Source organism: Xyrauchen texanus, chromosome 38 (genome assembly GCF_025860055.1).
Source record: "Xyrauchen texanus isolate HMW12.3.18 chromosome 38, RBS_HiC_50CHRs, whole genome shotgun sequence".
Classification (NCBI taxonomy): Eukaryota; Metazoa; Chordata; class Actinopteri; order Cypriniformes; family Catostomidae; genus Xyrauchen; species Xyrauchen texanus.
In genome coordinates, this window is record NC_068313.1 from 18,277,525 (window position 1) to 18,298,647 (window position 21,123).

The 21,123-nt window shown below is 36.7% G+C and overlaps 1 protein-coding gene across 2 annotated transcripts; it reads left to right on the plus strand.

The window, feature by feature from the left end:
- The first annotated feature begins 160 nt into the window (after positions 1–160).
- LOC127632050 (uncharacterized) lies at positions 161–19,793 on the plus strand. 2 transcript variants are annotated; one of them, XM_052110516.1, is made up of 9 exons: positions 161–761; positions 2,995–3,165; positions 15,015–15,083; positions 15,906–15,953; positions 16,164–16,319; positions 17,404–17,475; positions 18,205–18,375; positions 18,518–18,538; positions 19,223–19,793. In XM_052110516.1, exons 1-9 carry the CDS (start codon positions 362–364, stop codon positions 19,396–19,398), a joined length of 1,284 nt encoding a protein of 427 aa, XP_051966476.1. In that variant the 5' UTR covers positions 161–361; the 3' UTR covers positions 19,399–19,793. The 2 variants fall into 2 exon arrangements, with proteins under 2 accessions (XP_051966476.1, XP_051966475.1); XM_052110515.1 differs by having other exon boundaries at positions 18,205–18,373; positions 18,486–18,538.
- The last annotated feature ends 1,330 nt before the right edge of the window (positions 19,794–21,123 follow it).

Below are 21,123 nucleotides of genomic sequence, written 5' to 3' on the forward strand. Positions count from 1 at the left end.
TTACAAATATTGACAAACCTGGGATTCACATCCATAAATAGATTAATTGAGACTACAGGATGATTTGTGTATTCCAGGTCAGGTGACCTGTGTGTAACTTGTGTGGGACGGTATGAGGATCTTGTGAAAGGCAAACAATGACGTCACTTAGGAGGAAGTTCTGTGTTCCATTATTACCCAGGAAAGAGAAGACGTGCACCTGTTGCGTTCTTAGGCTATACACTAACTATTTACATTTAGAATCGGGAACTGTAGGTAGGTGTAGTCATTATTCTGCTGTTCTAACTTTATTTGTGCAGCAGACCGTCGTCTATAACCGAGGACAGTTCAGACCAGTCAAGAACGGTACGTGGTAGGAAGAATGGCTCAGGTGTGGTTTACAGCTTACTTCGTTGGGGTTCTCTGTAGCCTCTCGGTTTTAAAAGCGTGCACATGGGACTCAAACACGGAGCTGGAGCAAGGCCTGGACCCTAAATCATTTGATGACGGCGCGGGTTACCTGGCTTACCTGCCGAACATCTCAGACGCAGAAGAGTGCAAACAAGCTTGTTGTGACAAAGACGAATGTCAGCTCGCTCTCATCGGGACTCCAGCAGCAGACGGAAAGACAGAGTGCACGCTGGTCAGCTGTATGAAAGACGGCAAAGACGTGTGTGTTTTGATGCCAAGCACACAGTTCAAGGTGTACCGCAAAACCCAGGTCATTTCTGCTGACGAGGAGCGCCAAAACGAGGCTGATGTTCACGCTGTAAACACAACAGGTAACCGTGAGAAATATTTGCCTTGGAATAGTTTACACTGAATTACCAAAGTTACTACAATTGTAGTTACTGCTCGAAATCATGATACATTTAAATTGAATCTACTTCAAACTATATGTAAACAAAAAATTAAAATAATAATAATAATAATACAAATAAATAGCCTAATCGTTGTGCTATTAAATATGTATTTATTTATACTGTAGTTTATGTGATTTATTATGGTATTTTGGCAGGGGTGGGTTTACGATTTCTGAGGCCCCAAGCAACTGACCAAGCTGGGGCCTCATTTTGAAAAGTTTTGCTTAAATAAATTACATAAAATGTATTTTAAATCATAATTTTAAGTTTATCCTATCAGCCCTTGTAGCCAAGTACATTCAACATTTTTATAAAATCTAGTTTTTCCACAATACAATAATATAAAAGCAATATTTACCTACATGCATTTATACAAAAAAATTTTTTTGAACAGGGTGTGCAAAACTTTACCCAGTAACATTTTGGAATTCAGTTGTTATTTATTCATTTTATAACCCACAATTATTTTATGTTGTCCAGTTTGCCATTTATAATATGATTCAGCATTATTATTACTTTGAGGATTTGTTGTACACAATAGTAATATAGTTCTGTCTTATTTACTTTCACCTGGAGCTTATATTCTGATGCTGAGGCTGTATTTTATGTATGCATCGTTGGCAACATTTGTAACTAACAATAAACATATAAGGCACGACGGCCCCTCAGCACATTAGAGCAGAAGGAAAAAAAACCTTGCCGTTTATCAAGCGCTGAAACTTTGCTTGTTGCAGAACAATCTGAAATAATTGTAACAGTCCCCTCTTTGCAACCTGAACTTGATCAGAACCTTAGATTTTGTGACACCTGCGCTAAAATCAGTCTAGATGCAGTGCAACATGCGCTTTTCTGCATGCATTTTTGAAACCTGAAGCTCTTATTAACTTGACACAGTGTCTAAAAATGTGCCAGTCCTCCGTGAGACACTGAAGGAATGGCGAGATGTGGTGCAGCATGTATGGACGTTAGTCTAGCGTGTGTAAACACAGAACAATAGAAAAACAGAGCAGACGCAGGCAAATACACGTTTGGTGTGAACAGCCCCTAACTCATCCGTTCGCTCGTTTCTGTGAGTGTGAGCGCATGCCTAATATATTTTTTTCATAAATTACCAACTGGTCCTGACCCCAGCGGCTTCTAATGTGAACCGCTCTAAGAGCACTGAAAACAGCGTATTCGCACGTGTACCCAGAACATCGTGTCACCACTTAAGTGATTTTTTGTGGAGTTTTCCTACAGGGCGGGGCCCCCCCCCCGACGTCCGGGCCCCACACGAATGCCTGGTTTGCGTGGTGGTTAAAACCGCTACTGTATTTTGGCCATATGCAAACTACACAGGCCTACATTTAAAATCCTACATAGGCTACTAAGGGGCCATTCAGAACAAACACGTTCTTGTGCTTTTAAAAGGCTATATGCAATGAACAGAACGCAGGTGTCTCGAATGGTCCTTTTAAAAGTTTAAGCCTACTGCATGCTTTTTAACCTGACACGGTGTCTAAAAAACGCAGCGATTCTGCATGATGCGCTGAGAGATGCGACGCAACGCAACGGTGGTCTAGACTCAAGCACATATTTACATTTGAAAATCAATTAAAAACAGCGAAAAAAATGTGTTTGGTGAGAACGACGCCCCTAATATGTAAAAAATTATAATACAGAGCTGGGAATATATGAGTTAATGTAGAAACTTTTTAAAATAAACTTTAAATAATCATCATGACAGGAACACAGAGAAAACAATGCTGTATAGAAACCTTCCCTTTGTCCAGTGCTGCATTGTTTTACCCTGACTTGACCAACCTGTACTCCAGGTTTTTACAACCTAGTACTGTAAACAAGACATCTTTTATTGCAGAAGGGAGCACAGACACTTATTTCCATACCTGCATGACATGTCCATAATGGTGCCTCAGTATGGTATAACAAGTGCAAACATCTTCACCGTAGACTTTTATTAGAGGTCTTCAGATATATCATGACATAATGCGCACTTTTTCCAATTTGAAATGCAGATATCAATAGAAATCTGGGTACACAGCTATTCATTTCCTTTTCAAAATCAGTTTTACCCTGTAATTACCAAAGTTAGGGGAGTCAGTAGATAAAGCTATATCAAGACAATCCAATATCCATTTTCTTCTGTTATTAGATCACTGCCTTCAGCCAAGTGTGGTGGGAAATTGCCGTGCTGCCCTCCCACGATTCTATTATGATGCCACCAACCAGACATGCAAGCAGTTCATCTATGGCGGCTGTGGGGGCAACAATAATAACTTTGAGACCCAGGAGGCGTGTGAGACATCCTGTAATGGGGTGACAGGTAAACATCATTGTTCGATGAAACAATTATGAATAGCCGACAGTGTGTTGAAAACATTCATTTATCCTTAACATTTAAATCTTTTTTTTAATGTAAAATATTCATTGCCCCAAACCCTATTAGTGTCATGATGGATATACAGTAGGCTACATATGCAACTCAGAATCGCTTACTGAATGAATTCTTTAATAATCTGTTTGATAAAAATCAGTTTGATGCCTCAAACATTCATTTCTTTTCCGCTACCTCTTAATTTTGACAAAAATTTTGCAAAATTTGTCATCATGCCCCTGACATGGAATTTACCATTGTTTAGTCAACTAGATGTACAGACATCTCAGCAGAGTTAGTCTACTCAAACATAGTGATAAAAAGTGGTTTTGACAGGGAATCGTCTTTATTGTGGGGTTTTAATAACTCCAGCCAGTTCTCCTAAGCAACTAGTCACAATGTGAGGGTAGTCACATAGGGTAACCTCTTCGTGATCGCTATAATGTGGTTCTCGTTCTCGGTGGGGCGTATGATGTGTGTGGATGCCGTGGAGATTAGCATGAAGCCTCCACACGCGTAATGTCTCCGTGGTAACGCGCTTCACAAGCCATGTGGTAAAATGTGCGGACTGACTGTCTCAGACATCGAGGCAACTGAGATTTGTCCTCCACCACCCGGATTGAGGTGAGTCACTACGCCACTGCGAAGACCTAGAGCGCATTGGGAATTGGACATTTCAAATAGGGGAGAAAAAGGGTGAAAAATTGGGGGTTTTAAGTTATTGACAGTGTTAGGAGGGTTACTTTAAAATGTAATAAGTTACAAATACTGATTACTTAGTTTAAAAATGTAATCATTAAATTAATCCAGTTACCTTGATAATTCATGTAATCAGATTACTTTTTTGATTACCTCAAGATCGCATTTGTTTTCCTTTTTTTTTTTTTTCCTTTTTCTCCCAATTTAGAATGTCCAATTCCCACTAGTTAGCTGGTCCTCGTGTTGGCGCGTTTACTCGCCTCAATCCGGGTGGCGGAAGAGAAGTCTAAGTTGCCTCCACTAATGAATCCGTCATGCATCTTATCATTTGACTCATTGTGCATGACACTGCAGAGACTCACTGCATGTGGAGGCTCATGCTACTCTCCATGATCCACGCACAACTTACCACACACCCCATTGAGAGCGAGAACCACTAATCGTGACCATGAGGTGGTTACCCCATGTAACTCTACCCTCCCTAGCAACCCAGGCCCAACAAGATCGCATTTGAGAATAAAGCCAAGAGAAAATAAATATGTTCTCAATTACTTTTAATCATACCTTCTGAATACAAACAAACTGTGTTTGAATAATGTTATTAGTGATATAGCTTTTACTATATGTAAGAAAAAAACATGAAAACAGGGACTCTGCCTCCTTAATAGGAAAACAGAATATGTTCAATTGTAGAACAACTCTGCATGTTTAACCAAAACAGGTGAGTCTTCTATCTGTACAGAAAATAATGTATTTTCTCATCAAGCAAATAGAGTTAGAACAGATGCACTGAATTATGTCATGATTAACATTAACTTTATCTAAATCAGTCTGACAGGATATACCTCAGATTCAAAACATTACCAAGTTAAATTGTGCCACATATTGCAGTTAGCATGTAGACTTATTGGCACTGACCATTCATTAACATCCGACTGCAATAGGTAGATCACATGCTATCTTCATCATCATCATCATCATCATTAGTTTTATTAATGCCTCCAGTGCCTGTCCTCATGATCCGCAGTAAAACATCACCAGCTAACATTTTAGGGTGATTCTGTTTATGTTTAAGGAGGATTTTAATGACAAAAAAATAAAGAAGGAAAGAAAATTTGTTTTACTTTGTTTGAAAATGTTACTATACTTTTGAGCTTCTTGACAATGCATTTATAATAAGTATCAAAGTCCGATAAATTATCCATTGCACTTTCCCCCTAAGAACTTACTAATATTTTCAATTAATTTATTATTCATATGTACAATCTACATTTTTTTTACAAAGAAAAAAATAGAATAAAAGAAATGCTGTCCTAGTTACTGTTGTCACTGGACATGAAAGCATTTCAGAGAACAATTTTAGTTTCAACTAAAGTTAAGATGGAAATGAGAAGTCATACTAAAGTTTCGACAGTAGGTGACCCATGTACTGGAATATTGGCCGTTTGCCAGGGGGAGTGGTAATTTTTCCACTTCTATTCCTGCTCCTGCAAAAATTATTGGCAGAGAAATTAGGGAACACTTATGACTAATGTTGTCATGGTACCAAATTTCAGTAGTCGTATCGATAAGTGTTTTTAAGTAGCACCCTGAAATCTGTTTTATTCTTTACCAAATCATGTTTACCATTTTAGTTATTATTATTATTATTTTCCATAACTCCATGTTTTAGAGTTTCTTTTAATTTAATCATCAAAATGGTGTCTAATCAATTATTTCTTAAAATAAGTGAAAATATAACTTTTTAACATGTCATTGCATTTTTTTTTTTTGCCAAACTTTTATTCAACAGCTGTCTTGCTTGTTATATATTGCTTTATTGTTATCATTTACAGTGAATATTACATTTTACTATGCAGTTTAATATATTTCTGTCACAAATTCTTCAATGTCACTGCCCTAGCTTTTATTTTGAATTTGTCTTTTATTATAACGTGTGTTTTTTGCCAGAAGCTTATCTTTTCTGCATAAACAGTTAGCGACACTTAAGAGATGAGATTGACCATGACTTTAGACTGTCCTTCGAGTCTGACAAATGAAATGATGGACACAGTTGAGTGTTTGTGTATCAGATTACTGGTGTTTGTGCATAGACTGTAAAAAAAGATGGACTACGCCCCTTCGCTCTTTTCCATTGGTGAGAACTGAAGCCGCCAGTATCCCGATATGGTGCTGACATCTTGGGACTTGAGTCTGCTCAGTTGCGATTTCGGGACCAGACCTGCGCAGTAGTGAGCAGGAAGTAAAGCCGCGAAATCAAGGCCCCGCCCTCACTCTCACTGAATCAATCGCAAGCACACACCCCTGCACTTTTGACTTTTGACTTATGACTGTGTGAAATAATTAATTATAGAAATTTAGATATTAAATTTAAAGCTCCAATCTCCTCAGTCCTCCGAAGATCCCGAAAAAAAAGCCCGTTGGTGCTTCAGTGACTACTTCGCTCAGAGAACCTGTCAATCACAGCTGTCAATCATGATGTCACAGCACCGTTTTTATAGCATCAAATAACTAACTAAAAACAAACTTATTTTGAAAACAAACACTTGAAATTACATCAACGTGATATAAACTACAGTAAATGACAGAAACTATCTTTGGAAAAAAGATATGTGAAGTGTAATTTAATTGTTTAGTTGGTGTCATGTCCCGATGAATAACATGGGGAGGCGGGGTTTATGACCTATACTAGGACCAGTCACCGGGGGGCGATCGAGACATTTTGGCTTCACTTTTGAGGGCTTGTGCGGCACACTTGTGTTTGTGTGTGTGGTAATTTTTAAATGTTTTACATTTTATTACTGTGAAGCACTTTGGTCAACTCAACAGTTGTTTTAAATGCTATATAAATAAAGTTGAGTTGAGATTAATCGCAAATGCTGTGATTTAATCATAGAAATATATATTTTGTTCACAGTAGATTGTAGTCTTATGATACAACGTGGCGTGAATGATTCTCAATATGTATGAGTGGTCGGATTTATTTAAAGTACGCAGCTCTTCCACACTAATGGTGTTCACATATAACGCGAATGGAGCGTCTCACGCGGTGCAGTTACATACAAAGTCAATGCAAAAATTGACATTTTTCAACTCGTGCAAAATATCTGCAAGACGCGTTGTCATGAAAGCCTATCAGCATTGAGATTGTCCGGATGTCACTGACATACTGATGTAGTAGCAGAAGAAATCAGGAAAAATGGGTGACAACATGGTTGTAGCGGTGTGTGGGTACCCGGAATTTTATGACACAACGTCAATGTATCTGGGACTTCCACAACAGATACAGAGCAATCGTAGCTGTGTCTCTTTGGAAGGATGCACCAGAGGTCGCAATTGTCGGCAGCATACGTCATCGAGGCTGTCTCGTTTCAGAAAAGCGATTAAGACACTTCGAATGCGACTGAGGATGCATGAGGTGTATCCTTCGTGGGCACTCACAACCCACAATTCTTTGCTTCAACAGAAATGTCAAAAAAAATATGACGCCAATTTTCCGGTAAATATGATGTTCAAACGCAAGTAATGTTAATTCCCAAGTAGAAGTACCTCAGTAGATGGGTGCAGAGAATATAACTAAATATATAATTAAAATAAAGTATTAGACTAAAAGTACAACTGTAAAATCTATTTTCTTTTCTCTTTACATCATTATAACGTGTAAATGTACCTAAAATGTACCTCATGCATTCCTGGCCAGAGGGACTTTGTTCCCTTCTCACTCAAAGCGCTTGTTAAAGAGCGGCTTGATGTCATAGCAACCATGTTATGTTCCGTTTCGTTTGTCCAGTGAAGGCCATCTCATTTAAATGAGGCTCGTGTAAAGGAGGACACTCAATATATGGCTTCAAATAACGCATCCTACCTATCATGCAGCCTTCCAAACGAGACGCAGCCTAAGATTGCAGCTTTTAGCGGTTTAAAAAATCACATTAGGACATGCCACGATTGTAATTTGATCAATTGTCCATTTCAGTGTAAGGAGTAACCGAGCACATGCTCAAAATGAGCATTTTAAAGCAGTTGTGTGTCAGTCATATTGTGTGCTGGTACCAGATTGAGTCGGTGCTCGCTGCCCAGGGTTGGGAGAGTTATTTTTGAACAGGGTTGGAAAGAGTCCATCCATCCATCCATCTTCAACCGCTTATCCGAAGTCGGGTCGCGGGGGCAGCTGCTCCAGCAGGGGGCCCCAAACTTCCCTATCCCGAGCCACATTAACCAGCTCTGACTGGGCGACCCCGAGGCGTTCCCAGGCCAGTGTGGAGATGTAATCTCTCCACCTAGTCCTGGGTCTTCCCCGAGGCCTCCTCCCAGCTGGACGTGCCTGAAACACCTCCCTAGGGAGGCTGGCCAGGGGCATCCTTACCAGATGCCCAAACCACCTCAACTGACTCCTTTCAACGCAAAGGAGCAGCGGCTCTACTCCGAGCTCCTCACGGATGACTGAGCTCCTCACCCTATCTCTAAGGGAGAAGCCCGCCACCCTTCTGAGGAAGCCCATTTCGGCCGCTCGGGTTGGAAAGAGTACTGAAAAATAATACTCAAGTAAAAGTACCGTTACATCTTAAAAAATGTAGTAAATGTAGAGTAAATGTACCTATCCTAAAAACTACTCCAGTAAGAGTAAAATAGGTGCTCATTTAAAAGTACTCATGAGTATTGAGTACTGAGTTGCGAAAGCTATGCCCCTTTATAATAAAAACTCTATTCTGCAATTTAAAAATGAGGCACACATGCCATAATTTACATTCCCTTCTATGGCTGTTTGCCAGAAAGAATACAAAAATATAGGTATTTTGTTTGTGATTGACAACTTTTAAAATACATCACTTATGTATGATACTGTAAACACTACATGAATCTGATTTTAAAAAAATTATTAAAGGTTGACAAAATTATATAAAAGAAAAGATGAAAAAGTTATTTTCAAGATAATAATGTATGAAACAATTACATTAAAATCAGTTTATGTATAGGGTCTAAATGTCCCTTAATGCCAAATGAGAGGGTTGCTGTTGTGCATAGAACATGTTCAAAACAATGCAAGGAATGCAAAAAAAATAATAATAATAATATGAAAACCCACTAAAAAAAAAGCAGGGTCACTTGGTGCATTATGTCCCGCACAATAGAGGCGGTAGAGCAATTGTTTGGTACAGGGGCCACATCGGGCTTCAAAGGAATCATTTACACAAAAGTGAAAATTCTCTCATTTAGTCACACTTATGCCATCCCAGATGTGTATGACTTTTTGATTTGGCAGAAAACAAATTAAGATTGTAGAAGAATATCTCAGCTCTTTTGGTCCATACAATGCAAGTGAATGTGTGCCAAAATTTTGAAGTTCCAAAAAGCACATAAATCAGCATAAAAGTAGCCTAATCCATAAAACTCCAGTGATTAAATCCATGTCTTCAGAAGAGATATGATAAGTTGGGTGAGAAACAGATCAATATTTAAGTAATTGTTTTCTATAAATTTACCTCCCTGCTCAGTCAATCTCCACATTAAATTTCACATTCTTCTTTTGTTTTTGGTTATTTACATTCTTCATGCATAATGCCATCTACTGGGCAGGGTGAAGAATTTCAAGCAAAAATGGACTTAAATATTGATCTTTTTCTCACCCACACCTATCATATCGATATCAATCTATCTTAGCTTTACAAGAAGCCCTTTCAGGTGTTGAACCTGTGAGGCATCCTCCACAGTTGACTCCAGATCTGCAGCTGCCATTCAAGTATGTGATTTGATTAGACAGGGACTCTCTCTATCCAATTATATTGATAGATAAAAAATTAAATCAGGAAGGGGAAGTAGTAGATTTTTTTCACTTGTTTAGACTATAAAAATTCTGCCAGAACAGTAAGACAAAATACACATGTTAAAATACATTCTCTGAAAAACCTAAATATCTTATTTAGCACGTGCAAGTAAAATGGGTAGAAATAGCATTTTATCTTAGCGTAAAGCCGACAATTTACACAAGGTTTATTTCTATTTATTCTGCTCCAAACTTACTTCAAACTTATTTCTCTGTCTGTTCGTATGAATGTAACACATCATCAGAAAGTGTTTCACCGCTGTTCAAATGCACTTTGGATCACATCATTTATATGCATAAATGTTTTCAAACTTAAAGACTAAATATTAAATGAAACAATTGACAATAAAATGTAAAGTAATCTCTTCAGTAATCAAAATACTTTTTGAATGTAACTGTATTCTAATTACCAATTATTTAAATTGTAACTGTAGTGGAATACAGTTACTTATATTTTGTATTTTAAATATGTAATCCTGTTACATGTATTCCGTTACCCCCTAAAACTGTCGGTACCACCGGTACTGCAAAAAACACTAGTACAGTTACATCTTTTTTTATTTTAGTAACGACTTGGTACTAAAGTACAGGTACTTTTGACAAAACTAAAAAGACTAATTTTATCTATCCTTGCTAACATGATTTTCATGTGGGTCTTACCTTTAAATGCCTCTTTAAATGATATACTGGGTCCTTGTAAAATCCCTGCATCTTCACAGCTGGAAGGTATAAATTGCAGTGAACTGTAATGTCATTTCCCTTTTCTCCATTGAATCAACAAGAATTGTGGAATTTCCACAAAAATTATAATAGTCCTCCAGTGGCCATTGTGATGAAATAGCACTTTTAATTGTTTGACCTCGTTTGCCTGGAGAGCGCAGTGTTGATGTGAGACAGATGTTATTTACAAATGCTACAGTAAGTGGCACCAGATTCACATGAGTCATGCAAGAAAACCAGAAGAGATCTCCAGCGTGCCTCTGATCATATCTGAATCTGTACCACTATAATGCAAGCAGCGGTCTTTGTCATTTTATGTCAATACGATCTTTTGTTTAATTTTTTAGATATTGAAAATTGTAATCCTGCTAGTAATCCCAATTTTACCAAATATAACTAATCTGAAAATTGAGTTATGTAACTGTAACAGATTACAGTTACACATTTTTGTATCATGATTATGTAATGTTGTTATAAGTATTCCTTAACTCCCAAAGCCTGTTTTTTTTTATCTTTTTTTTTATCAGGGTTTTTGTAGCACACAGCTGTTGATTATATAATGTGATCCAAATTCTTCAAGGATCTATCAGAGGGTTGTGTTTATCTTTACTGTCTACACCGTGGAGTCATAATGAATGTACTAGAACATGTTTCTACCTATAATACTCATCCTACCCACTGTGTGTCAGCAGCCCATGTGGAGTGGAGTATGTGAGAACTGTGGTTCAATAAATGCAAATCAATAAACAAATCCTGATTATATAGGACAGCTGCCATTTGCATCAAGATTGTGTTTGCATTGACTTACATTGTTGCTTTTAGTATCTATAATTTTTTAATGCAGTATATTGTATTATATATATATATATATATATATATATATATATATATATATATATATATATATATATATATATATATATATATAAATATAATATAATATAATATAATATAATATAATATAATATAATATATAAGGAACAAAAACAAACAAAACATGTATTTTGGGTTTAATTCTTGGTACTCTGGTATACACTGGCAGCCAAAAGTTTGGAATAATGTCTAAATTTTGCTCTTCTGGAAAGAAATTGGTACTTTTATTTACCAAAGTGGCATTCAACTGATCGCAATGTATAATCAGGACATTAATAACGTGAACAATTACTATTACAATTAAATAGAAATGTTCAGAACTTCTTAAAGTTCTCATCAAAAAATCCTCCATGTGCCGCAATGACAGCTTTGCAGATCTTGGCATTCTAGCAGTGAGATTGTCCAGATACTCAGGTGACATTTCACCCCACACTTCCTGTAGCACTTGACATAGATGTGGCTGTCTTGTGTTGTGGAATATTGAGGACTCTTCTCTTTAGCAAAACAACAAAGCCTAGATGCCAACTGTATCATCTGATCCTCTGATTCAAAGCTTACTTGTTTATACACTTCTGTTTTCACACATTACCTCATAAGCACATCCCTCCTGTTATCTTATAGAGGCAGGATTAATACTGTTATCTGGCTTGAGCAAGTTAAACTCACATGACACAGTGAAGCAATTGGCCTTTTTCACTGCGAAATGCCCTTTCAGGTGTTGAACTGTACGTGAGGCATCCTCCACAGTTGGCTCCAGATCTGCAGCTGCCGTTCAAGTATGTGATTTGATTAGACAGGGACTCTCTCTATCCAATTATATTGATAGATAAAAAATAAAATCAGGACGGGGAAGTAGCGAACACAGCTGGTGGGAAAATAGCGCAATATTACAATAACTTTGACTATTGGCTGTGGTAATCTTTATCTATTGTCGGTGCCATTCAGTGCTTTGAAGAGTACTCTCTCCCTAGTATTTTCTGTCATGGCTGAGTGCCCAGGTTTCTCTCAGCAAGGTCAAGAAGACCTTACAGTCTCATCCTTATTTTCCTGGATTAATATAATGCTCAAACTATTCTATGTAAGCACTTTTTCTATGTTTGATCTATAAAAATATACTTGGGCATTTCTCACGCAACTTACAGTCTAGCTGATCCCACAAAAGCTCAATGGGGTTAAGATCCATAACACTCTTTTCCAATTATCTGTTGTCTAATGTCTGTGTTTCTTTGCCCACTCTAAACTTTTATTTTTGTTTGTCTGTTTTTCAATAGTGCCTTTTTCTTTGCAATTCTTCCCATAAGGACTGCACCCCTGATTCTTCTCTTTACTGTTAGAAGAAACTGGTGTTGAGCAGGTAGAATTCAATGAAGCTGTCAGCTGAGGACATGTGAGGTGTCTGTTTATCAAGCTAGAGACCGTTTAGCCTTCATTCCTCAAAACAATGATTGACTGATGAGTTTGTAGAGAAAGCTGTTTGTTTTTTGCACATTTTATTTTACCTAATATTGATCTTAAGACATGCCAGTCTAGTGCATACTGTGGCAATTCAAAAACAAACACAAAGACAATGTTAAACTTCATTTAATGAACCAAATAGTTTTCAACTGTGTTTGATATAATGCCAAGTGATTTTCTAGCACCAAATTAGCAATTTATCATGATTACTCAAGGATAAGGTTTTGGAGTGATGTGTGCTGGAAATGGGGTCTGTCTAGATTTAATCAAAAATGACTTTTTTTTTTAAATAGTGATGATGCTGTTTTTTTTTTTTACATCATTAATGTCCTGACTATACTTTATGATCAGTTGAATGCCACTTTGGTGAATTAAAGTACCAATTTCCTTCAGAAACAGCAAAATGTCAAATCAAAATTTGTCGCCAGCGTATAATGTCAAGTTTTTAATATATCACCAAGTCAAATATTTCTAATATAAAAATGACTTGTGGTTTATAGAGAACATTATCCTATGATCTGACTTGTCTGTGGTGATTAAAACAGAGGCTTAGAGAAGGAGACCAAAATATGAGAAAACCATACAGACTTCATTATAGCTTTTCTCCTATGAGAGTGGCACTAATCCAGTACCCACATTGCGGCCTGTGGTTGACTATATACTTAAAATGGTCAGTCTGTTGGTTTATGACCTGCTATATTTGAGTGATGTTGTTTTGATTTCCTCTTTAACTTCTGTTTGGTCATGATTAAGTTCAGTCAGGTAACCTAACATGGGATTTATATTGCTCATTAAATTCTTGAAGCAAAACATTTAACTAGTCTTAATTTTAAGGACTAAAAGCAAAACCGGTCCGATCAGTATTAAGTCAATTAGGAAACAGGAGGGTTTTTTTGTCTACAGTTGAGTGAGTTACAGAACAATGACATCTCATGAAAAATTTGATGGTGATGAAATTTAAGCAAAATGGATAAAGCTTTTAAGGTAAATGTTCTATCAAGTTTTAAATGAAAAAAAATCTCCCTCCCTACCCTAAACCTTAAGCCAAAACCTAACCGCTAGTGTCATAAAAAGCACATGTGAAATGAAAAACTGATCAGGTTCAAATGAGGTTTGAAGTTAATGTTTAATTGAGTTTTAAAATGGTCATGACATATATTTTTTTATTATTTTAATATGTTCCTTAAGGTTCACTTATAATATTAGTAACGTTTTTTTTGCACAAAAAACAGATATGTAAGCGATGAAATGTAATGAACAGTCAACCAGTTGTTATTGCAGAATTAACCCTGACAAGGTGATCAGGACACCGACCTGAAGCGGAGGGATCTTGTATTACACTGAAGGGGTTTATTTTGGAATAACAATTGGTTGACTTTTACATTATCCAGCCTATTACAAGACTACTTGCCAAATAAACAAACAAATGGACATGAAACATTGATGTATGCTTTATCAGTTGAGCTACTGCACAATTTGATCATGCTTTTAAATGATAAAACAAGCTTATAAATGTAGTTGTTTATGTAATGCAAACATTAAAATGTATCGCCTTGTCATATGCTGAAGTTTAAATGTGGGTATAAGACCAAGTAGGATTCAGGTTAATGTGAAATCTCTTCACAATATGGAGACATGGAAGTGGTTTCAGCTTACTCATTTTCATTTTTTTTAATGAATAACCAGTTATGTGACCTCTGTGCACCTGTCCTCAATGACTTGAGATGATAAATGTAATACCTAAGCTACTAGTAGAGGCATCAGGAGAAAATCTTAGGATTGTAAATAGGAAATAATTTAAGGAGTTTTATTTACAACCCTCTCAGATGAATGCATGCAATGTATGTGTGTGTGTGTGTGTGTGTGTGTGTGTGTGTGTGTGTGTGTGTGTGTGTGTGTGTGTGTGTGTGTGTGTGTGTGTGTGTGTGTGTGTGTGTGTGTGTGTGTGTGCGAATTGTGCAACCATGTTCATGAGACTTACCATGGACTTATTTATTTTTATAGAGCATTCCTTTGTTTATTTTCAACAGAATTTTTTTTTACATTTTCAACTTGAATTATGACTGTGGTATGGTGTGTTCCCAACCAGTACAATGCCGAAGTGCTATTATTAACCTGTGGTTTTACTGATTTACTGTACAGATGTTTCTCTGTCATATAGTTATTTACTGTGTAGACACCATGTAGTAAAATATATATATATATATATCATCTCTACTCTCTCTAGGTACTGTTCTCAGTGACTCTCGCACTCTCTCTCCACGCAGCCGAATGTCTGTGCACGAAAACAACAATGGTACTCATGTTTACCTTGTATCAACTGCACTGTACATAATTATAAATTGAGATGGGGTTTTTAGAAAAATGTGTGATTATGACACATATTTTAAGGTCAAAGCTAATGCTTAACTGAATGATCATCTTATAAATAATATTAGCTTGGGCTGATACACAATAACCTTTTTAACTTTTTTAATCTTTAGTTTTTCTTGAGTGTCTATAGATTTTTTTTTTGTCATCCCACATTTCTGTTAAAGTTTCTTTGGTGAAATCATGTGTTGCGTCAGCACTTTACACATGTATTTACAAATGGTTATCACACCGAATAGTCTTGAAATCTGGTAGTTTGCAGTCTATTTCCATTGATACTTGGGAGTTGTGACTGCATTTCAGTATGGATACAATATGGATAAAGTAGAAAAACACACTGAAGAACTCATGAAATGACTTGACGAGCACAGTTTTGGGACATATCGAAGAGGCCCCTTTAAAAAAAATGCCCAATTTTTGCCATCTGTTAGTTGGTTGCAAGTGGTATTCAGGGCAGGGACATTCTCATTCTGGGAGTATAAGATTGGACAAAAATGACTGTTGGTAAGATGAGTAATCAATATTTTTGGACTGTTCTCTCTGTAAAGAATAAATGTGTATATTTGCTTAAGGTTAATTTGGCCAAGTGTGAGGAGTTTATAAGCATATAGATGCTTTCAAAGCTTATAGATATGAACTTAAAGCAACAAAACTACCATTTTGATTTGATGGATCTTTAAAAAAAAATTTTTTGTTTCCATCTAAAACTGTGAACTTGTACTTCAATATTCTGCATCTCTCTCCCTAGCTGACGAACCCAAGGCTCTTCCTGAGATGACATCAGACGAATTTCAAGGTGTTTTATCAGTTTTTCTTTACTTTTTGGATTACCTTTTGGTGTTTTTGTTGTGCTAATCCTTGTTTGTCCACACCTTTTAAGCAAACTACAGCTGCAAACAAAAGCTTTGTTGCACATTAAAGAGTTTCACAATCAGTTTTCTGGATAATGCAGATCCAGCACATCACTGGTTCTAATATTTTCTAACCTTCTGTCTTGTCAAATTAGAGAAGTGCCAAATCGCTCCACAGACTGGGCTCTGCAGGGCCTCCATCAGACGCTATTACTACAACAATGGCACCTGTGAACCATTTGTCTATGGAGGGTGCGGTGGCAACAAGAACAATTATGAAACAAAGGAGACATGCATGACAAGCTGCACAGGTACTGTTATGATTCTCATTTAACAATCTGTTAAGAAATTGTTTGTTTATATATGGTGTATATATATATATATATATATATACAGTGTTTATTCATGCTATTATATAATCTGCCAATCATGTGGTAGCAGTGTAATGTATAAAATCATTCAGATATGGGTCAGGAGCTTCAGTTAATGTTCACATCAACCATCAGAATGGGGAACAAATGTGATCTCAGTGATTTAGACTGTGGCATGATTGTTGGCACCAGACAGGCTGGTTTGAGTATTTCTGTAACTGCTGAACAGTCTCTAGAGTTTACTCAGAATGGTGCGAAAAACAAAAAACAACCAGTGAGCAGCCGTTCTGTGGACAAAACGCCTTGTTGATGAGAGGTCAACAGAGAATAGCCAGAATGTTTCGAGCAGACAGAAAGGCTACGGTAACTCAGATAACCTCTCTGTACAGTTGTAGTGAGCAGAATATCTCAGGATGCACAACACCTCAAACCTTGAGGTGGATGGACTACAAAAGCAGGAGACCTCATTGGATTCCACTTCTGTCAGCCAAGAACAGAAAACTGAGAATGCAGTTTTCTGTTCTAAGCTGACAGTAGTGATACCTGGAGTGGTCCTCTGCTGCTGTAGCCCATCCGCCTCAATGTTCGACGTGTTGTACGTTCAGAAATACTTTTCTGCATCGAACAGTTGTAATGTGGTTATTTGGGATACTCTAACCTTCCTGTCAGCTTTGAACAGTCTGGCCATTCTGACCTCTGTCATTAACGAGCCATTTTCACCTACAGAACTGCCATTTGAGATCAGCAGTTAAACAAATACTCAAACCTGGCACCAACAATCATGGCATGGTCTAAATCACTGAGCTCACATTTTCCCCCATTATGATGGTTGATTAACTGAAGCTCCTGACCCATATCTGCATGATACATTATACTGCTGCCAGACGATTGGCTGATTAGATAATTGTATGAATGAATAGATGTACAGGTGTACCTAATAAAGTTGCTGGTGAGTGTATATTGTAGTTATTATGTTTGTGTAAATAATAATAGAATTATAACACTATATTTGTTTGCATCTCAGTGAGAATTATTCCTAGCAACAAGAAGGAATCTGACATCCCCACCACACCTAACAGCATCTATTCTTACCAAGGTAAAATAATCGCAAGATGTCAAAGTGTCGGTGTCACAGTGGAATCTTGAACAGATTCTGTACAGTATCCACTTTTCTGAACTTTCCTTTGAGTGACTTATTTAAGCAACATCATACATTGGTCACTATTACTTTTTTTTTTTTGGATCTATTAGGATATTCAGAAATACTTTCAAAATGCAATTCATACTAAATAATGTGAACACACCCACTCAATTATGAACTTATTTCCATTTTCTGAATAGACTTAAAATATCTAGTTAAAATATATCTATCTATCTGTCTATCTATCTATCTATCTGTCTGTCTATCTGTCTATCTGTCTATCTCTGTCTATCTGTCTATCTGTCTATCTATCTATCTATCTATCTATCTATCTATCTTGTATACTGAAATTTATTTTTGTAAATAATGTATTCAAGGTGTAAGAAGTATTTTAGTACTTTTTACTAGATGGTTACACCACTTGAGTCATTTAATCAAATTTGACATTTTCTTAACTTTTTTTAGAATACATGAAACCATCTTATAATTAATTAATTTATTATTAAGTTGGCACTTTTGTTTTAAAGTACCTTTTTCAAAGATTTCTCTTCTTGGAATCATATTTGTTATTGATTCATATTCTCATTTTAGACCTGTTGCCAATGATGCATCAATGTATTTGACAACATTATTAATATTATTAACATTATTAAGACTTTGTTCCACTTGTAACCCAACTTCTAGAAATCTGTGTTGTGCCATCCGACTCTGGTCCGTGCCGTGCAGCCTTCCGTCAATTTTACTTTGACTCCAGCTCTCAGTCCTGTAAGCCCTTCATCTATGGAGGCTGCAGAGGAAACCAAAACCGCTACAGCACTGAGGAAGAGTGCCTGTCAGCTTGTGCGGGGAAAGATGGTAAGAGGGGCACATAAATTCTGCTTTAGCATTCTGATACTGTAGCATTTTTTTAGAGTTTGCCTTTGATGTGATGATGGCTTATTTTGTTGTATTGCTTCTTTTTCTATTGGCCGTTTTGATGAACACGGACACCACAAAGATCATAGACATTGGACTCCAGGTAAGGCATTGTTGAACACCTTAGCACTGAATTATAATAAAATTGGTAATGCTTTACAATAAGATTGTTTACCTTAACATTATTTAACACAATAGTCAGGGTTTCCACGGTCACAAAAAAAACTGAAATGTTATCAAAATGTTAAATATTGGTTTGCTGCCCTGGGAAAGAAAGGGAAATATAAACGATCGTAAGAAATGGTCAAATTCTCCAGCTGGGTATTCTAAGCAATGAAATTGGCCCGGTTGCTAGGGAGGGTAGAGTCACATGGGGTAACCTCCTCGTGGTCAATATAATGTGTGGTTCTCGATCTCAGTGGGGCATGTGGTGAGTTGTGTGTGGGTGCATGTCTCCGCGGTAATATGCTCAATAAGCCATGTGGTAAGTCGTGCGGGTTGACTGTCTCGGACGCGGAGGCAACTGAGATTCGTCCTCCGCTACATGTAGCAAGTCACTACGCCACCACAAGGCGAATTGGTAATTGGGGAGGAAAAAGAAAATAAATGTTCAAATTTTTGTGTAACATTATAACACGTTATCATGAAACCTTTATTTTAGATTTTATAACTTTTTAGATTCTTATATTTTAACAATTTTTAATAGATACAACTATTACACAGAGCTTTAATAGACTTGTTCTGCCAGATTTTGCAAACAAACTTGTAATTTTTCTCTTACTCCCAGCCTTCTTCCTAGTGACCACCGTGGCCATCATGTCTGCCCTACTGCTGGTAGGTTTGATCCTGATCTCAGTGCGCAGGAACTCAAACAAGGGCGTCCTCATATTGGATGATAAGGAGGAGTTGCTGCCTGCAGATGATATGATTTTTGACCCACAACCCAAAGCGGTCTCAAACTAAACATCTGTTCTATTCAGTGTCTGGTACAAATGTCTATCTCATGACACTCCAACATTCAATGGAATAAAACTAATTGGAATTTGAGTTAAATTGTGGAAGAGGTTCCCTTAAAATTAGTACCTTTTTATTTAGAATTAAAGAGGCAGAGGTAAAGTAGAAAAATAACTAGAATACTGTATTCGCAGAGCTGACTTCAGGAACTAATCAAGAATAAAGTATGTTTAATTGTAGTTTCAATGCAAAATGCTACTATGTTTAGCTGTAAAAGTGGGATACTTTGCACTACATTTTGGTGAGTTGGTTTGTAAGGAAATATTCTGTAACCTTTCTTCATCTATATTTTTTCATTGGTTAGAATCCTATATTATATAAATAAATCCACTATCAGGAATATATTTACTGTGAAAAACAATCATTAAAAATTAAGCACATAATGAATAATTTACTGGTTTTACTATATCTTTATGTACATTTATGTATACATAATTTACGTTTTCATTTATTAATTTAGCAGACACTTATATCCAAGGTTTCTTACAAATTCAACAGAAGCAATTCATCCTAAGGAGGCAGTAATAAGAGTGCTTAAATGGAAAGTTGCAAATTGCTCAGAGAAGCACAAGTAGAGAGAAAGGTGAGAGAATAATTTATATATATATATATATATATATATATATATTTAATCCGACTGATTTCTTGTATAAAATACATTTGTTTTTCTATTGAAATCTAAATGATAAAAATGAATGGAAAAATAGAAATTCAGTACTTATCCCATGCCCTCCTGATGTAGCAATTCTATGCAGGTTTTTATGATGCTTTTTGCAATTGTAACCTGTAACTGAGATTTGATGTACACATAATTCATATCAGCCTGTTATAGAAGTGAATGGGCTCTGTCTGGTACACTTTTTAAATAGCATTATTTCAAACATTCTAAACAACAAAATTTGATTTTGTTGTCCTTTCGGTATACTGATTTACTAAAATTGAATTAAATGTATGTAAGTGAAGAAGTAATAGACAGTAAAAAAATAAACACACAATTAACGCAGCCCCTTCATTGTTAAAGCAAGTATCTTTTTGTTGTTACGTTTGAATGACCACTAGGGGGTGATGGTGGATTGAAATAATTAAATGGACAGTCAGAAACTCACCTGCTCTTCTGCACCTTTTAATTAAAATTAATATTAAATGGGTCACATTCCACTCATAACAAAATCTTATTTGAGATTGTTAATTCAATGTATGCTGGGAAAGATACTCTGCAGTAACTGAACAGGGAGTCACTCACAGGCATGATAAGAAGGCAGCTGTACATGCATCCTTTATCAGTTAGATCCTGGGATGAACCCCTTAGCACCTGGATGTGTTTAAATGAGCTCTCCAACACATTTCTTAGCAGTCAAACAGCAATATTATTGCTGTGTTAGGTATGGATGGAATTAACCTAATTTATAATCTGTTGTTTCTTTCCATTGTCTTTTAAAAGTCAAGTGAATGGGAATGTAAGAGAAAGTCTCTCACGCTGAGCAGAATTTGGAATGTAGTTTCGGTCTTTGTCTCAGCAAGCTGAGAGTTCTGAAATTAGGTCATAAAGACCGAGCGATTAGCTCATTTCCCAGTCATGTAAAATCACCCCCCCCGCTTGCACATAACAGCCAAGGCAGGAGAACATGAGAAAAAGTCTGGCTAGGCAGGCTTTTGCTGTACAGGGAAAATGTA

Coding starts and splice junctions, on each gene's coding strand:
- LOC127632050 (XM_052110515.1), top strand. CDS start 362: ATGGCTCAGGTGTGGTTTACAGCTTACTTCGTTGGGGTTCTCTGTAGC. Junction 762..2,994: donor TCACGCTGTAAACACAACAG/GTAACCGTGAGA, acceptor TTCTGTTATTAG/ATCACTGCCTTCAGCCAAGT. Junction 15,084..15,905: donor TGTGCACGAAAACAACAATG/GTACTCATGTTT, acceptor CTCTCTCCCTAG/CTGACGAACCCAAGGCTCTT.